We start from the raw sequence: 19,047 nt of genomic DNA, 5'->3' as shown, positions 1-19,047 counted from the left end.
TTAATATCCATGTGTTTAGATCCATGTGTTTGTAATAGAAGATATATATATATATATATATATATATATATATATATATATATATATTACAAAGTCAAAACTATGCTCTCTGGTAGTGCCGCCGTACCTCCTACATGTGTGAAACCAAGATTCCTCTCGTACAGATGAAAAATTCCAGAGGTTATATTGAAGCCTTGGTTTCCAAATGTAAGGAAGAATGTTGGGATCACATTTCCCCAGAGGTGGATCAGGGCTCGGCCAAATGTCTGAATATGGCCAATCATGCTCAGGGTAGATGCCTTTACAAAAGTAGTTAAGATACACATTCAATATAGTTGAACCAGATAGGTATAATTCATCTTTCCTTTGCCTCATACACAGTTTATGATTGGCCTGTTAGCCCTTTGTTTCACGGAGAGTTATCCTTTATGCCTTACTAACGCTGGGCTCTGATGTAAGTGCAAATGTATTGTATATGAGTGTGTCTTGGTGCTTGCGTTTTTGATGTATCGTTCATCTTTGCTTCCCACAGTCACACGGTCACATATATAAAGAAGTATAAGTTGTGGTTAGAGAAGCACATGTTCCAATACATTTTTGTCCAATGAAAACAAATATACATAGATATATATCTGCTGCAACTTATGTAATCTTGATGTACAACAAATATACTACTTTTTCTCTGACATACCTAATGTGCACTTATTTAAAAAAAAAAAGGTTCCAGATGCTGACTGTATCTGGACAATTTAAAGTAGCCACTGGTGGACACCGAAGCCACTTCATTATGATTCACTTACAGAAATAATGATGGCACAGATTCCACAAGTGATGTCCATGCACCGCATCTACCTCAATGTGAACTTGCCACTTCCCTTTTTCAGTTTTTCACAACTTTGTCTCCTTGATGTCCCATTCCCTTGAATATGTTGAGTTGCAAGCTTGCAAGCAGCATATGTCAGAGGTACATAAATTGCTGCATCCAGTGCCTGACACAAGAACATGATTCCAACATCAACCCATACATCCTAGCACCATTCCAGAGTGTGTCACGCAGGTACTTACAGAATTGAGTAAATTAAGCTGAGGAAGCTGCTTTCAGTCCCCTTATTGTCTGTCTGAGTTAGGCACCATGTGACAGCCAACTCCTGCAGATAAATGGAACAGAAAGAAAAGGTAAAGGTGGAGCTCTAGGTCCCACTCCTGAAGTGCATTGTCCAGATATAATTACTGTTCCTTCAGTTTGAAGAAGGGATTATACAGGAAACCCACTTTGTAGTCTAACTCCAGATAACCAAAGAGGATGAAACTGTGAGAAGTGAAGGAGGTGAAGCAGAAGATGCAGTGCAGTTGAGTCCACACTGATGTTGCACAGAGGGTGCTTTGAAGTCTCTGGTGATCGTTAGAAGGAGACACTGGAAAGCTGAAGTACTCAGATGAAAAGCAGCCAGGGCAACTACAACACAGGCAAGCCTGAGAAACCACTGTGGATCCATGTTAGATGCTGCCAAAATATTGTATATCATGGCCAAACATATTTATTTCGTAAATGTTGAGCTAAATTGTTTATTACTTACACTGAAAATGTCCATCTTTTATTTCAGGCTTCCTGGATTACTTCTAAAAGGCCTCCTCGTACATGGCCAAATAAAGGAATAATTGAGTTCACTAATTATCAAGCTCGCTACAGAAGAGATCTCGATCTTGCTCTTCGGGATGTAACCTTTGTATTACGTGCCAAAGAGAAGGTATTGAACTGTGAACAGCATGCATGTAATGTCAATGTATTTGCCTCTCTTTAATAGGAGTTCATTTTTAATGGAGTGCTGCATAGATATAGCCCTGAGTCCGTCGCAGCACTGATGAATCAATAACCATAGTGTTACATTCCTTCCTGCTATCCATTCCCTTTCCGTAGATGTCGGGATATCTCTTGTCCCATGATAATAAATGTAGCGTTCCGAACATATATTTTATAATTTTATAATTTATGTTGGGCTCACCATAGAAATTAGTTGTTTCTCGGCAAATACTTACATTAAGGAATAACACACACACGTGGCACACCGAATGCTGTCTGGTTGTTCCTAGAAGGGCAACCACTGAAAGATTATCAGCTTTCTAAAACTGAAATGGACACATTTATTTGATAATCAAGGATGCTATTGAGGATCAATGGACAATTCAATCAATCTACAGAATAGAAATTAGCATGATATAGCACATATGATAGAAACACAGGATCAAGGATGATATAGGATCATTATGGAAATTAATGACTGTTAATGGATATGTTTATAGAATGAGTGCCTAGACTTGATGAATAGCCTTGAGAAAGACCTATCAGGTCAAAACACGTGTCAGCTAGAAATTTAACAGGCACAAAATCAGTCATTGTATAGGCTAGAAATCTAACAAGGATAACATCAGTTATCAGGTTTTGTATACTGTGTATATTATATGTAATTTGAGATTTTGGGAATAAAAGTCCTGTATTTATAGTTTATGAATCGGCGCATTTACTACAGTTAACTACCTTTGTTTTTTGTTTCAATTAAATAATAGGTGTAGGTTAACACCTATGTCAACCGGGTGTGCAGCTATGCACACCAATTTCAACAGAGGAAGTATTTTCACTTGAGTGCACTTACACTCTGTTATTACCCTATTTTAGTCCTACAGACGTACATTAAGAGATACTTGTTAACCTGGGTTACGTGTTCAAGGGTACATATTTTCCAGTAATATGAGGGGATTTTGTTGTTTTGCGTTGGAATATTGGGGGTTAGGTGAGGCGAGGCAGTTTTAGGAGAGGTGGGGTTGAGTTTGGACCCCAGCTAGAGGGGATTGAGGTGCTGTGAACTTGTGAAGGTCATTTGATAGTAGTGGCCTATGGAAGAAAAAGGGCTGTTAACATGGGTATTGCCTATGTTCATTTTCGAATGAGTGCTACTGTAATGTTAGTGCTACTAAAGTAGTTGCAATTCCAAATGTGGGTGCTTTATGAAACAATGACCTAAAAAAAATGTAATACCGAAGGCATTTCCTTTTGATTATAGTTGGTTTATCATTGATATTGTAATGATGCCATGATTACCAATGATTGCCAATATTTGAGTTCCAAATCCCAGTAGAGTCAGATTTAATAGTTTTTTGCATGGTTTATTAAAGTAGAGCGAACATTACTTCGATGAGCATGTGGGTGTTCCCTCTCTGCTCAATCTTGTATAATATTTATACTAAAAAACATTTTGCTCATGCGTAATGGTTTGAGTGGATTTCAGGGGTCCTCTACTTACTTTGTGTTTTGTGTTAGTGGTCATCATTTCTTCCCCATCCATGACAAAAGATTCTGGTATGAGGTGGCGAAGCCTCTGTGCAGCTATAGACACACTTCCTATCGGTCTCTGACTTTGAAGACTGGGTTTTTATCATGTACTTCCTCAAGATTTATTTCTCCCAGCTCAAAAGTGGCTGTGAGTTTGCTTTGTACAGGATTTATCCTCCCCTGACGACCTAGTGAAATACCTTTGTGTCACTTCTATCCTGGTTAAACACAGGGCTACGAATCTGTGCTTCTTTATTGTCACAGGCGTATACAGTTTATTGATATTTCTTTCCACCTAAATGCTGCATTCGCATTTATTCTACACATTTTTTTTAAAAGGGAGCAGGATGCTCCATGATGCATGTCTAAACATTGACAAATATCTGATGTGGGATACATTCTGATATGTGTGGGTGGATAACCAACCGTTTTAAACTTTGTACAATAGCAATTAGTATAGAGGAGTGCTTGGTCACAGGCAGTAGAATGCAGAGTTGTGCAGTGGCATCAACATTGAATGTACAAGGTTTCAATACTGTAGGTCATTAATTAGTGTTGCACTGAAATCTGGCACTGACAAATGCTTACAGCAGTCGAATACCACACCATAATTAATAGCTGTGAAATCTTGCATAAGTATTGGGGTTCTGCCAAACTAACCTTGTGCCTCTGTTCCATTTGACACATTGAAACATCAGGTTGTGAATCTGTGCTTCCTTGTTTGTCATTGATTTTACTTTTTAATAATTTTCCAGTTGTAGCGTTGATGCCCTCTTTATGTTGCTGTCCAAGAACAGATGTTGAAAGTGCACACACACACATCCTATATGTATATTTGCTAACATACACAATGAACTTTCCATTTGATACTATTCACACATCTGTCATGTTACCCAACACTAGCATTCCTGCACACATTGGCCCTCATTCACAAGGTTTCTGGTACCGGCAGAGGAGGAACGATAAGTTCCCATTCCCGTGGGGTCCTATAGGACCCCACGGGAATGGGAACACTGAAGCACCAGCACTGTTGCTAGCGGTGTGAGTGTTTCAGTAATTTTTCTGCCGGTAGGGGTCTGAACTACTGGCAGGTTAGGCATGCCGGTAGTTCACTGCTCCTACGGGCAGATTCATAGTATGCCAGTCTGGAAAAGGTGCCGGTAACCCTTGTTACCGGCACTTTTCTTATCCTCGTAATAAGGGCCATTGGCTAAAGGACTCTAGCAATGACAGTTACAAAGCAGAGGGGTAAGATGCACAAAAAGTATTGGGGGCAAATCAAAGTCTGGGGATTTGCTACTGACTCATCCCATCTTAACCCAAACCAAACTGCAGTATTTCTGTGTGCCTTTAAACCCTATGTATATTACTATACATAGGGCCTCATTACACGGTAGGCCGTAAGGGATTACCGGCACTGGTAAGGGCACCGGTAATCCCTTACCGCCCTACTACGAGGTCACTTAGTGGGTCCCTTCCTTAACGCCAGGTCTGACCTGGTGTTAAGGACGGGACCCGTTAAGGGACTTCAGAGCTAATAACGGTACCGCAAATTGCGGTACCGTTATTGGCTACTTCCCCATTCCCATTGAGCCCTATGGGAGCTCAAATAGGAATGGGGAATGGTTCCCGGAATGGGGACTTACCGGGTCCTCCAAGGTCGGAATGACCCAGTCAGTCCCTATTCCGGGAACACGGACCCGGAATGCGGTAAGGGGGTAGCCATGGCGCTAATAGCGCCATGGCTACCGCCTACCGTGTAATGAGGCCCATAGTGTGGTTAAAAAATAAATTATGCCAGTGTTACTAACATAATTCTTACCTGATCAGTCTGAATACAGAAAGGTAACAGGAGATTGTGGGCAGGTCAATTTTGAAACTCCAAAGGTCACTATTGTGTCTTCACGGATAATTGGATATCTGGTAATTGGCAGGAAAGCTGATGGACTGCCTGTGCATTTCTATGGCTGCGGGTGCCAATTTCAACTATTGCAGTATATCCTTTATTTATTTTATTTGTTTATTTATATAGCGCCGACTGCCCGCAGGCATCGGGGCGCGTGCAAGGAGACATGGACAGACGCAAAATCATACAGCGAGAGACAGGACAATTCACAGGAGTTTAGTCGTTAACCGATCAAAAGGTCTAGGGGTGTGGTCTACTTGAAAAGCTCAGTTTTGAGCTTTTTACGAAAGGCGGAGAGATTGGTCTCCAACCTAAGACATTTCGGCAATTTGTTCTAGTTATCTGCTGCTCAGTTAGGGACAGCTCTACCCATACCGAGTTCTTTTTTGTGTTTGAAGGTAGTTGTAAGTCCCTTGGCTTCTGATCTTAGAGCCCTGGGGGGGTTGTAAAGAGTGAGTTTAGACTTCAGATAGGCTGGTGCTTTGCCATAAAGGCACTTGTGTGTTAGGCACATGGACTTAAATTGCACACAGTCCTCCATTCTCAGCCAGTGGAGATCCCGTCTAGCTTCACTGATGTGTTCACTTCTTGCTTTTTGTTTAATCATTCTGATCGCGTTGTTTTGGACCAGTTGAAATTTTTCCATGCTTTGCTTACTAGCTCCTGCAAGGAGTGCATTTCCATAGTCCAGACGCGACAAGATGGTAGCTCTGGCTATTGTGGCACTGTTCTTTTCACTAAGCAGGGGTCTAATTGCTTTGAGGAGTCTGATGTGATAATTACAAATTTTGCTAACATACATAGCTTGGGCCTCTGCATTGAGGGAGGCTTCCAACGTCGTGCCTTGTGAACACTTTTGCCATGCATCCTCTTCTAAGGAAAGTGGGGGCATACTTCTGTCTAGCCCCTCCCCCTCTCAGGATAGTGGGAGGACAAGCCCCCACATCCTGTCTGGTCCCTTTGCCCCTATCAATATAACTAGCGAATATCAGCAAGAAAATATATGAACTTAAAATAGAGGGTCCCTTAGTACATATAAAATGTGTACTGTAGTAAAATCAAATTCTCAATATTGGCAAACCATTCTGGCTGATCTGTTTACAAACACCCCGTTAGCGGAATGGAATCCCTGAAATCATGGATGGCCGGAAATGCTGGCCCAATTAAAAAAAAAAAAGCATTAGCAAAGCTAGTGTGCAATACAGGACCTATTGGCATTGCCAATGGATGTTTACAACAAATGTTCCAAATCTGGAAACACGCTTGATATATGCAATGAACAATAGGCAATAGTCATACATGTGTGCCTCTGTGTATTGATTCTCTTCAACATTACTTGTGTAAGTAAATTACTAGATCCAAACAAAATTGTCAACAAGCAGCCATTAGATGTGTGTATCTCAACCTGCATGTGATTGATGCAACGTCACCTGTTTGGCTTCAAACAATGCACATATCGAAATATCGAGTAAAGGCCAAATATCTGAAAAGTTGCTTAGTTTCAAGGCATGACTGACAGCATTTTAAGAATATGTAAGTGTTTATAGTAATTAAACAAGGAGGAAGCAACAGGAAGCTACATGATGCCAGGCACATGAGTACTTGTCCACATCTGGGGCGTTCATCATCCAAACTTTCGAGCAATAATAGTCCAGTCAAACTTGATGCAGAATGAGCACCACATGCTTTGTTAATTTTATGACCGGAAGAAAAAATGATGCGCAATGTTCTTTAAAGAAAAAAGCCCACAATGACTTCCATCTAATGTAGTGAAAAAGAATGTCCACTCACTGTTCCAGAAAATGTGCTGCCTTTGCAGACTCATGCACAGTTATAATATTTATAGTATCAAATACTGATGTAATTACACATGTGGATACACTTGTGCAATATGTCTCTATTTGAAAGCTGTTATCGAGGTCCACTCTTACTGATGTTCATGCCAAACGATATTTTGGATCTCCATCAGATGATGAATTACTGAAATGTATAGTGTCATGTAGATGATACCAGGTGTGTGCACTATGTAAAATCTTTGGAAACGGTTCTATCCTTTGATGACTTAGGGCCTCATCACGACTTGGGCTGTATCCTGGCTGTAATACTGCCTGACTGTAATAGCCTGCACCCACCGGTCCGGTGGTTTTACCTCCTGATCACGGTTTGGGCATTAAAGGTAAATCCCCATTGGATTCAATAGGGTATTTTTGGCGCTTATACTGCAGGCTAATACAACCGGCAGTAATACAGTCGGAAACAGGGCGCTGAATGGGATTTTCACCTCCAGAAAAAAGCTGGAGGTAAAACAGCCCATTTAGCGCCCAACTCGTGATAGGGACAGCCCTTAAATGCGGCGGTAATACTGTTACCGCTGCATTTAAGGGCTACAGCCCAACTTGTGATGAGGCCCTTAATGTCCTTGGATCCCAATGGCATTCTAAGAAGTGGGTTCATTGCTTTAAAAATATATTAACACCTACATTCTGGGTCTTAAAATGTATGCAAAAGCAGTTGAACACATTTTTAAAAGTTGAAAAAATAGAATTGTTCTGCTAATTCCGGCCTTTAAATCATAAACATTGTGACTAGTGGGGGCAAGGCAATGGCAGGTTTATCAGTGAGAAGCAAATACTTCCTAGGAACAAGGCAGGGTTAAAGTTATGATATAGTGTGCAATTTGTGAAGGTATAATCCCACGAGTTTTTTTGTTTTCTTTTTGAAGCACAAAGTGAAGATATTGGTTTCTGCAATTAAGTGTCATTTGCTAACCATATGCACTGTTCTTGTGGGGCAGGGGCTGTCGGCTATAAACCTTTAGTACAATAATGTCAGAATCGTAGGGTAACTTGACAAATGCAAAATATATGCCATAAAACCGATTAAATTACTTTTAACATGATTGGCCAGAGGTAGCATTACAGCATTTACCATAGTGTATGCTCAGTTCTTAAAATGTAGTGTAAGAGGTTACGCCTAAGATTATTGTACTTCAGGCTCAGTGAGTGAGTAACATAATCACTGCCATCCAGATATTTGATACATGTTTACTTCTGATGTGCACAGGCAAAAGGCAGACCAGAAGCTGAATTGTGAAATTGATATATTTCAGATACAAATGTACATGAGGCATCAAATGCGCACTTGGGAGTGGTTTATCATGTTATCTCCCCTTCTTCAGAGCTCATTTGGCCCTAGGGAGATGGACTAACACTATATAGATGTATAGTGGCACCTCTAAATCTATCACTACTACAACATAAAGTCCAGGGAAAGTATAATATTACTATAGAACACCACAAAACGCGTCGCAATAATGGGACTTTTATTTAAACACATAAGGAACCATGTTAAAATATATTCAGAGATCAGTCATACCTGGTGACACTGTCCTAGCATGCTATACATTGGATAAGTAAAAATACATATACCGCAACATCGTACCAAAGGATTATGTAGTATGGTTAGAAACAAAACGATTGCCAAATGTGCTTTTCAATAGAAACATAGTTACTCATTTATTTATTGATTATTCATAAGGCGCTTATACAACAAGACAGTGTTTCAAAGCGCAACAAGGGAAGGGAACAAGGGAGCAAATAAACAATGAGATTGACAATGAATAAATAGAAAGGGACAGGGGTCCTACTAGGACTTGTGACATTCGGAGCGTGCAAGTGCAGTAAACGGAAAAAGAAAAAAGGATGTGTGTGTGATGGGGGTAAGTGCTATTGGGGTGTCCTATGGGAGGAAGTGCCAGAGGTATCCATTGGGGAGGCAACTGTCACGAGATGACACCCTGACAAGAGAGGCACAGGACACCCAGGAAGGGTTTCGAGTGGTTGTGCCGAAGTAAGGTGGACAGAATAGTACACACACAGCTGAAAGTAATGAGAACGAAGAGTAGTCAAGTGTAGCAAGGAATAAGGTACAACAGAATGGATTCCCTCTAGGGGTGTATGCAGATATAGGGAAAGAGTATTCCACGGACCTTAGGAAAAACTCTAGCCTTCTGCACAGTTTGCTATAACAGAGGCCCACGCTGTTTGCTCATGACTTGGAACAACAGCTATATGTGTCTGTAACGTAGAAACGAGACAAGGGAAGGGGCAGAGGTTGCCTGAAGGAAACCAACAGAAAAGCTCTGTACAAAAGGGTCTACGAACAGTACAAGAGAAGATACTTACAGACAAATCCAGGAAAAGGAAGTTGATAGCAAACTAGGAGAAGGAAATGAAGGGAAAGTCGTGTAACAGGATTGGATAGCAGAGAACAGTAAGCAACAAGGTTGAGCCCTCAGAGGAGCAGGAAAGCAATGAGCAAGCCCACAGGAGCAGGGCTGTAAGGTAGAGAGCCTAGAGGGAAAGGGCTTAGGGCAGCGGAGTAAAGCAGGCTGCACGGCAAGGAACCCAGAACCCTAATGCAAGAGACTGAGCCCTTGCAGGCAGCAGTTTTTATACCGCCCAGCCCAGCACAGAGGAAGGCTAATTGGTCGCACCTGGCTAAGCACACCTGTAGACAATCGGCCACCTCCCTCTCTGTTCCTGAGCTGGTGGAAGCAGAGGAGACCCCTAGGGCTTCTGGGGATTGTAGTTCCGAAGATGGCGAATAGAAATGGCCAGGAAAAGATGGTTAAAGCCAAGTGCATTGTGGTAAGTATAGTTTGTTAGGAAAAATAGAAAAGCACCAAAGTCTCGCAAATGGGAAATAAGGTCCATATTGATCGTAAATGTATGGGCCCATGGCGCAGGCATGACAGTATGCCCCTCTCCAGGCCCCTCTCCAGGCTCCCTGAAAGTTGACCAACAAGAAGAATGTCTGTCACACCGTGAAAGAGTCTTATTCCAAAAATGCACATCATGAGGCACCAAATACTGTTTAAGGTTGTTAGGTGGGAGTCTTGAAGGACGCAGACAGTATTAATGTTCTGAACCTTTTAGGTAGAATTCAGAAAAGACAAAGTCTTTGGAGCACAAATCCCAACAGTGTGTTCAGAGGAACTGTGAAAGACTGCTCCAGACTCCATGGCAAATCTTGCTTTGAAAGGCAACAGTAAGGTGTTGGAAGGTGGAGCCAGAGGTACAGCAGAGTTGGTTGCTCTAGGAAGGTTTTCCAAGGCATCAGAAGCAGCAATGGCTAAGTCGAGATTAGCCGCAGAAATTTCAGGAGTCACAGTGGAGGGTTCTTCATGATTTGTAGGAAGTTCAGAAACCACAGCAGCAGGGAGAACATGAATGGCTGTAGATAGTTCCGATGCTGTAGCAACTGAGAGTGTAGGTGCCGTAGAAGAACCAGTGGGCAGTGACGCAACTGAGACTGATAGAGTTGAGTCTGGTAGTTTTAGTGTTGCAGAAGCACCAGCAGGAACAACCGGGGCTGTAGTCCTAAAAGAAAAGTTATCAGACTCAGCAACAGGTTCTGTCCTTGCAGGCGGAGAGGAAGGGGGTGCTTCTGCTGCAGAAAGAATGATGTGAGATGCTGCAACAGTAGCAGAATTTGAAGTGTTAACAGGAGGAGCATCAGAGATTGGGTTAGCAGATACAGTAACATACAGTATGACAGATGTGGGGTCAGGATAGGGTGGGAATTCTGAAGGCTGAACTTCAAAGTCTGGGGTGCTCAGATTGCTAAGTGGGTCAGGGGTATAAAAACCCCTAGAAGCAGAGTACATTTCTGATTTGATCACTTCAGAAGAGGCTGTACGTGTGAGTAAAGGACAGTAGTCAGAGGTAAGAGCGGAACAATCCTTTGACTCAGGAGGATTACACTTGTCTTGTGGTGTAATTGCAGTGTGACTGATTTGGCCCACCGAAGGAGTTAATTTTTTACTGTCAGTACAACAAGCTGAGTTACTGTGGCTGGAAGGTAAAGGAGCTGTGTCAGACTTAAGAAGGGATGCATATGCTAAATTTAGGTCTTCCATCTGCTTAGTATAAGTCTGTATTCTTTTCTGTGTGGCAATTCCAGGCCTTATCATGTCGATCTCTAAAGACAGAATATCAGGTGTAGGATATAGTGTCAGAAGGTCTGGAATCTTGTGTCCCTTCATTAAATTTTTACTATGTATATAAACAAAGTCATCATAGAGATCTTCGGTCTGTCTTCTAAGGCGTAGGAGTTGTTCTTGAAGCAGGTATGTACCGTTAGCCTGATCTAAAGCTTTAGAATCTGGTGTAGCAGAAAATTTGGTTGTAGCAATAGGAAGACTGACCTTAAGGTTATTATGGTTAGTAGATACTTGGGAAGTATTAAGACAACCGATGGTCAGTATTGGTCTTTTGTACCCAATTCCAGGTGCACTAACCTCAGGATACTTAATGCCGTGTCCTGTTAAATGAGTGTTTCCAGCAGTCATGGGAGGTTGTGTAGCTTGCCAAGCTGATCTTGAGCATATCACCTTGGCAACAGCGTACTCTGGTTGAGAGTCTCCCACAATGAGTGCAATATCCTTGGCTGTAGCAGTGTTACGACATTGGTCCTGAGACGGGGTAGCCTTGGATAAAGGAATACCAGGTTCGTGTACCGGCTGAATGTCGAATGCAGTGTCAGAAGAAATGTCAGAAAACGTATGAGTGTTTTCCACTGGTTGGACTAACAAAATCTGTAGGAATTCATTTTCGTGCTGTAGTTCTTCTACAGATAGAGACTGTGGATCATAATTGCAAATGTCATAGTAGTTACACATAGAAGGGTCAGCGAGCCAGTGAGTGTAGTACTGTGCTTGTAAACCTTTGTTTACCAGGGCGAGACTGTTCTTTAGACTAATGTTTTTGTTTGATGTCTTAAGGGAAACAATAGATTTTTGTAAAGGTTTCTTAACCCGAAAGGAAAGCATCCTTGGACTGTGTGTGCCTTTCCTGCCTAATGAATAAGACATTTTTGGCTCTTGCATTCTGTCACGAGATGACACCCTGAAAAGAGAGGCGCAGGACACCCAGGAAGGGTTTCGGGTGGTTGTGTCGAAGTAAGGTGGACAGAATAGTACACACACAGCTGAAAGTAATGAGAACGAAGAGTAGTCAAGTGTAACAAGGAATAAGGTACAACAGAATGGATTCCCTCTAGGGGTGTATGCAGATATAGGGAAAGAGTATTCCACGGACCTTAGGAAAAACTCTAGCCTTCTGCACAGTTTGCTATAACAGAGGCCCACACTGTTTGCTCATGACTTGGAACAACAGCTATATGTGTCTGTAACGTAGAAACGAGACAAGGGAAGGGGCAGAGGTTGCCTGAAGGAAACCAACAGAAAAGCTCTGTACAAAAGGGTCTACGAACAGTACAAGAGAAGATACTTATAGACAAATCCAGGAAAAGGAAGTTTATAGCAAACTAGCAGAAGGAAATGAAGGGAAAGTCGTGTAACATGATTGGATAGCAGAGAACAGTAATGAACAAGGTTGAGCTCTCAGAGGAGCAGGAAAGCAATGAGCAATCCCACAGGAGCAGGGCTGTAAGGTAGAGAGCCCAGAGGGAAAGGGCTTAGAGCAGCGGAGTAAAGCAGGATGAGCAAGCCCACAGCAGCAGGGCTGTAAGGTAGAGAGCCTAGAGGGAAAGGGCTTAGGGCAGCGGAGTAAAGCAGGCTGCACGGCAAGGAACCCAGAAGGGCCGGACAGCAAGGTGTGAGCCCTGAGGGGCAGGGCCGCTGCCCGTAGAAGGTTGCAGAGGACTGTAGAGGGCTGCTAGGCCGAGAACCCAGCAGAAAAAGGTAGGTAGTAAGCAGCGGAGCGTGATCAGCTGCAAGGTAGGAAGCCCAGAGGACAAGGGCTGTAGGCAGCCGGAGTGAGGCAGGCTGCAGAGCAGGGAGACCAGAGGACAAGGGCTATAGGCAGTCGGAGTGAGGCAGGCTGCAGAGCAGGGAGCCCAGAGGACAAGGGCTGTAGGCAGCCGGAGTGAGGCAGGCTGCAGAGCGGAGCCCAGAGGACAAGGGCTGTAGGCAGCCGGAGTGAGGCAGGCTGCAGAGCAGGGAGCCCAGAGGACAAGGGCTGAGGCTGGAAAGCAGCAGAGCGTGATCAACTGAAATGTAGAGAGCCCGGCAAGGGCGGAGGCTGGAAGGCAGCAGAGCGTGATCGGCTGCAATGTAGAGAGCCCGGCAGGGCATGGGCAGAGGCTGGAAGGCAGCAGAGCGTGATCATCTGCAATGTGAAGAGCCCAGCAGGGCACTGGATCCAAAGCCAGAGTAAGGGGGAAGCGCATACAAGATCCGTAGCTCAAGAGACTGAGCCCTTGCAGGCAGCAGTTTTTATACCGCCCAGCCCAGCACAGAGGAAGGCTAATTGGTCGCACCTGGCTAAGCACACCTGTAGACAATCGGCCACCTCCCTCTCTGTTCCTGAGCTGGTGGAAGCAGAGGAGATCCCTAGGGCTTCTGGGGATTGTAGTTCCGAAGATGGCAAATAGAAATGGCCAGGAAAAGATGGTTATAGCCAAGTGCATTGTGGTAAGTGTAGTTTGTTGGGAAAAATAGAAAAGCACCAAAGTTTGGCAAATGGGAAATAAGGTCCATATTGATCGTAAATGTATGCACCCATGGCGCAGGCATGACAGCAACATGTGAGTGCTTGGGCAGAGACCTTCCATGTGAATAAGGAGGACTACCGCCCAACAGGCAAGTGCAAGGTAGAGGTAAACCACCCGACAGGTGGGTGTGGCCGCAGAAGGCAGTGCAGGGTGGTGCTGGGCAATTGGGCAGAAGGCTCGAACCCTATTGGACTGTTGAGGGACCAGGCCGCCAATCTCAGTGACAGAGGGCATGGTTAGCACAGGAGGGGGAGAGGGAAAGAGGAGGAGAAGAGAAAGGTCTTGAGTTGTTTTCAGAACTTGAGGTGGTCCGGTTCAAGGCGGAGAGAGAGAGGGAAATGGTTTCATAGGAGGGAACCAGCTGAGGAGAGAGATCTGCCTCCAGCTCTCTGCTTGGAGAAGCATTTGATCAGCAGAGAGCAGGAGCCAGAAGATCGAAGGGATCTGGAACGAGCGTATTTAGTAAGAGGGGTTGCAGGTAGCGTGGTCCCAGGCCCCAGACAGCCTTGTGGATGATGCAGAGGGTCTTGAATTTGATCCTTGCATCAACCGGGACCCAGTGGAGAGATTTTAGAGCTGTAGCGAAACGGTCCCAGAGCTTGAGGCCAAGAATAAGTCTTGCAGCCGTATTCTGGGTTAGTTGAAGAGGATGGAGTGAAGAAAGGGACAGGTTGAGGAAGAGGATGTTACAGTAATCTAGCCTGAAGACGGCTGGGGCTCTAGAGACATTGATCTTCTGGAGGAAGGTGAGGAAAGGGAGAATGCCTCTAAGGCGGTTAAGTTGAAACTGGGCCTTCTTGGAAAGAACCAAGACATAAGGAGTAATGGGGAAAGAAGAGTTGAAGATGACCCCAAATTTTCTGGCTTAGTGGAAGGATAGGGAGGTGAGCCCATAAAGGATGACCAGAGTGCAGGAGGGAAATGGGGATATGTGTCCCAAGAGGAAGGATCTCCGTTTTATGGGCATTAAGACCGAGATCATTGGAGGTGCACCAAGACTGAATAGTAGACAGGCAGTCAGAGATGATGGGAGAGGAAGAGAGGACTTTGAAGAGGAGTTGTGTGTCATCTGCGTAACACTGGAAATGGGGCGAGAAGGCAGAGATCAGGAGAGCAAGATGTGCAAGGTAGACGTTGAAAAGCCAAGATGAGAGTATAGAGCCCTGGGGAACACCACATGTATAGAGAGTGGTGGAGGAGGAGAAGGAGCCCAGGAACACCCGGGAAGGGTGGTCAGTGAGGAAGGAGGTCAACCAATTCAGTGCCCGGTCTGAGATACCAAGGGTATCTTGAAGCCGCTCTGAGGATAAAATAGTTGATCGTGTCAAAGGCGGTGCCTATGCATTACTAAATTTGCCCTGCACTCGTTTTTGTAGTTGAACGGAACAATTGCTGGGCAAGCCACCCTCATTCCTAAAGATTGGTCTAAGTTCATAACAAACCCTTGGAGCCTGCATATTAGGCAGTGATATGAGCAAGAGAAGATAAAGGAATACAGAAACCCTCTTCTCAGGCAGGCAGGGCATTGGTGGAGCTAAAACAGCCTGGGAGCTCTGCCATAGGATCAATTATTTCTATCATTTTGGATTCTCTGTTTGGGTTCAGGTCTGCCCCCAGCGACTCCACTTGTCGAAGTGCATTCTGGGGATTACCAGAAAATAGAGTGGACGATCCTCTAGAGATCTGTCTCCATTGAATCTCATCAGGAGGTTTTTGAAGCCACTCTTTCCCTGCTAGGCTGCAGCTCTGAATGGATTAGGACCGCCCAACTCTGTAGGTTATTTATTTGGAGCTGTTGACATTTCAAAGTCTCCTTTCATAGTGGTAAAGCCACAACATCCTTACGCTCACACCCAACAGGCGCATTAGGGATATCTTCTGGAAGGCTTTGGAGCCTGCCCTCACTGGGGACTGAGTGAATGGGACATCTCGGTGTCCACAGGGTATCAATATGCCTTGAGTTTCTTCGGTATACGTCAGCCTGTTGGGAAAGTACAGACGAGAGCTTAAGATCTGTGTTGTTCTCTGAGACCCCCAGCGCCCTAAACTGTAGCAGCATTACCTCTGGCATCTGCTGTTCATCAACAAATCAAGAAAAGACAGAAATCATTTTTTTAGCCATCAAGCCACGTCTTAGCATGATTGAGATGTGGTAGCTATTCCTGCACACTCTTCAAAGCCTCAAGCTATTGCTAGACCTGGGAAGTTGCCACCGGATTTGTAGCTGTTCATACTGCTGCTGATCATCTTCAAGTCAGTCATCTACTTCAAGACATCTGGAATGAATCCTCCCCCTCAAATCAAACACTGTCGGAAGAGGCAAGAAGATTTGCCTAAGGATGTCAATTGAGAAAGTGAGGGCTAGGTGTCATTCCCAGGCATCCAAGACACTCTGACCCCTTGCTTTTACCCTGGGGCTCATTATGAGAATGCCGGTAAGCTGCTGGTAGTTTACTGGCAATCTCGGTTTACCGTTTCCACTGCCCGATATCTGGGTATTACCGGGGTATTACGGGCAGCGCAGTAGCGATAAGTTTCCATTGCCATAAAGTATCATGGACTCCATGGAATGGGAACCACTAAAGTGCCATCACTGTTGTTAATGGTGCCAGTGCTTCAATGAATTATCTGCCAGTAGGTGCCTGAACTACAGGCAGGTCAGGCCTGCCGGTATTTCACTGCTCCTCCCGGCAGACTCAGAGTATGCCAATCTGGACAAGGTGCCGTTACACGTTGTTACCGGCACGTTTTGCCAGGCCGGCATACTCATAATGAAGCCCTATTGGCCTCATTACGAGTTTGGTATTAACTTGTACAATAGGAAGTAACAAAATTACCTCCAGTTGTATTAATTCCCCCAAGTTGTATGTTTCAAACCCACAAAGAGGTAATGCCTCCAGCATATGCATAGAAAAAATGAAGGAATTTCCTCAGTGGTCGAAGTGGGCAGAAGCGGTTGCTCCTCTACCTTTTAAAAAGAAGTTTTACTGTTCCTATACTTTTTTTTAAAAAAAGAAACCGTTCGGGAATGGTTTAGTTTTAAAATAAGTGTAGGAAGAAGTTGAAACATGCACTTCACTACAGTGCCTTGAACATTCCCTTAAACAGCAGGTGTGTTTGTTTGGGGGTTTGGATTGTGCGTGGGTGGGGGCGTGGTGATGGCGTCTGTGAAGAGAGGGCGCAGGCCTGCAGGGAATATAGTTCCACAACTTCTTTGCGTATACTTCGACCTCTGAATTTCCTTCAGTGGAATCACCACCTAAAGTAATTCCATTTTAGAATGAGGAATTTCTCAATCAGAATGGGCACTAACCTCAACTCAAAACCAGGCAGAGATTCAGTAGTTAACACCGGTGGTATCTGTATTTCTGTTTGATAGAATTAACGCTGAACTCGTAATGCGGCCCCACGTACTTTGCATGTATTTGGAGAAGCAGTGCACTGTGTGTACATTGCCATCTGTTTAGCTGTAAATTGTTAATCTCTAAATAACACAAAGGGCCTCATTACGACCGGTACCGGGTCTGGGTTCCCTGAATGGGGAAATACCGGGCCATTCTGACCTTGGAGGGCCCGGTATTTCCCCATTCAAGGAACCCGGACCCGGTACATCCCCATTCCCATTTCAGCCCCCATGGGCCTCAATGGGAATGGGGATGATGCTAACAACGGGCCCGTTAATGACGGGCCCGTTGTTAGCATCCTGATCTGCTCGCGGTACCCGCTAAGGACGCCTGGTTTTACCAGGCGTCCTTAGCGGGTCCCGCAAGCTGACCTCGTAATGAGGTGGTAGGGGGATAACGGGGCCAGCAGCTCTACCGGCCCCGTTAACCCCCTACCGCCAGGGTCGTAATGAGGACCAAAGACTCTCATGAGCACTTATTTGCACAGAGATCCCTTGATAAAACTAAGAATGAAAACAGTTGCTGTGCGTAATTGCTTGTATTAGTCTCTGTACTTTTGCATAGGAGAAATTGTATCAATCTAATAGTCTGTTCAGTGAATTTTACTACCACCCGGCCCTGTGCCAAATAATTTCCTTCAGGGTACCACACAGCAGAGACACCCATGGCCTCAGTAAGATTTTGGAGTCAATAGTTGTGCTAGTACCCCCATACAGAATTACAGTTACTACGGGTGGTAACTAGTGATTCATCACCTGATTTTGAAATATTTGTTACTCCCCATTCTGAGGTCCCATGGGACTTTACTGGGGAAATGGAGGTATTACTTTTAACAGTGCTTATACTGTTAAGGCTTTCTAAACGGTAAAGAGGAGGACTGAAAATACAGGATGTCATGCCATTACCATCTGTTTTTTTAGTTCCCCCCCAAATTAGTAATGAGGCCTGCAGTCTGATATACACACATCTACCACTGAGCTTTCGTCTGTAGATTGCTTTTCAAGTCAAAAGCCTACTTATCACTCCTGCAAAATGGATGGTGGTTTTGAAGTTTAGAACTCCAAATGGTTAAATTACTTGAAACAAGACAAAAAATAAGCATTGGTCTGTTTACCTACCCAAACTAAAGAAGCACACATGGGGCCAGAGCAGCAGGAGAAGCAAATATCAATGGAGGTGTACCAAGTTAAAGGACATGGGTAGCAGATACCTTCAATGATATCCAACCCTAAAAACTTATGTAGTGGTCCATTTGAAATTTGTGCTCAAACAACTTTCTTGGTCTCCATTTCTACTATTCAAAATGCTTATTTTTGTAAATATGTCACAGGATGCATGGTGTGTGTATATAATCTTCATGCTTTGTGTAAAACCACAAAAAGATATTTAAAACGGAGTTAAACATGTAGTGTGAGTTTATTTAAAATGGGGATTTAAAAGGTATACTATAAAATAACACAATCAGTAAAGCATCCTTTACATTCTAGGTTGGCATTGTTGGAAGAACTGGAGCTGGAAAGTCAACACTCACAAATTGCTTATTTAGGATTGTGGAAAGTGCAGGTGGCCAAATCATCATTGATGGAATTGACATAGCAACGATTGGACTACATGATCTCCGGAATAAGCTAAACATTATTCCTCAGGTGAGGATCCATATTAAGATGCATGTTTTTATTTCTTGTAATTTCTTATATTGGTTCATCAATAGTAAACTGAAAAGATGGCTTTCGATGTCAAAACGTAGGGCTTTATTTGCCTGAAGTCCATTTATGATGCTTAATGAGATTCAGAGCATTTATCTTTAAAACTAGGTTTGGCACATGCAGCATTATCAGAAGATTAAATATTTGTTTTCTTGTTAGATAATTTCAACCTATGCCTGCATTATA

General features: G+C 43.8%; 1 protein-coding gene across 2 annotated transcripts in view; it reads left to right on the top strand.

The window, feature by feature from the left end:
* The window catches only part of LOC138526081 (multidrug resistance-associated protein 1-like), a 1,621,759-nt gene that overhangs the window by 1,466,011 nt on the left and 136,701 nt on the right, over nucleotides 1-19,047 (top strand). For both annotated transcript variants that reach the window (XM_069636425.1, XM_069636424.1), the window contains 2 exons: nucleotides 1,605-1,748; nucleotides 18,643-18,801. In XM_069636425.1, coding sequence (XP_069492526.1) covers nucleotides 1,605-1,748; nucleotides 18,643-18,801 — 303 coding nt within the window. The remainder of the gene's footprint in view (nucleotides 1-1,604; nucleotides 1,749-18,642; nucleotides 18,802-19,047) is intronic.

The sequence above is a fragment of the Ambystoma mexicanum genome, chromosome 7p, assembly GCF_040938575.1.
Source record: "Ambystoma mexicanum isolate Mex_15411 chromosome 7p, UKY_AmexF1_1, whole genome shotgun sequence".
Lineage (NCBI taxonomy): Eukaryota > Metazoa > Chordata > Amphibia > Caudata > Ambystomatidae > Ambystoma > Ambystoma mexicanum.
This window is presented reverse-complemented; position numbering and strand designations above follow the sequence as displayed.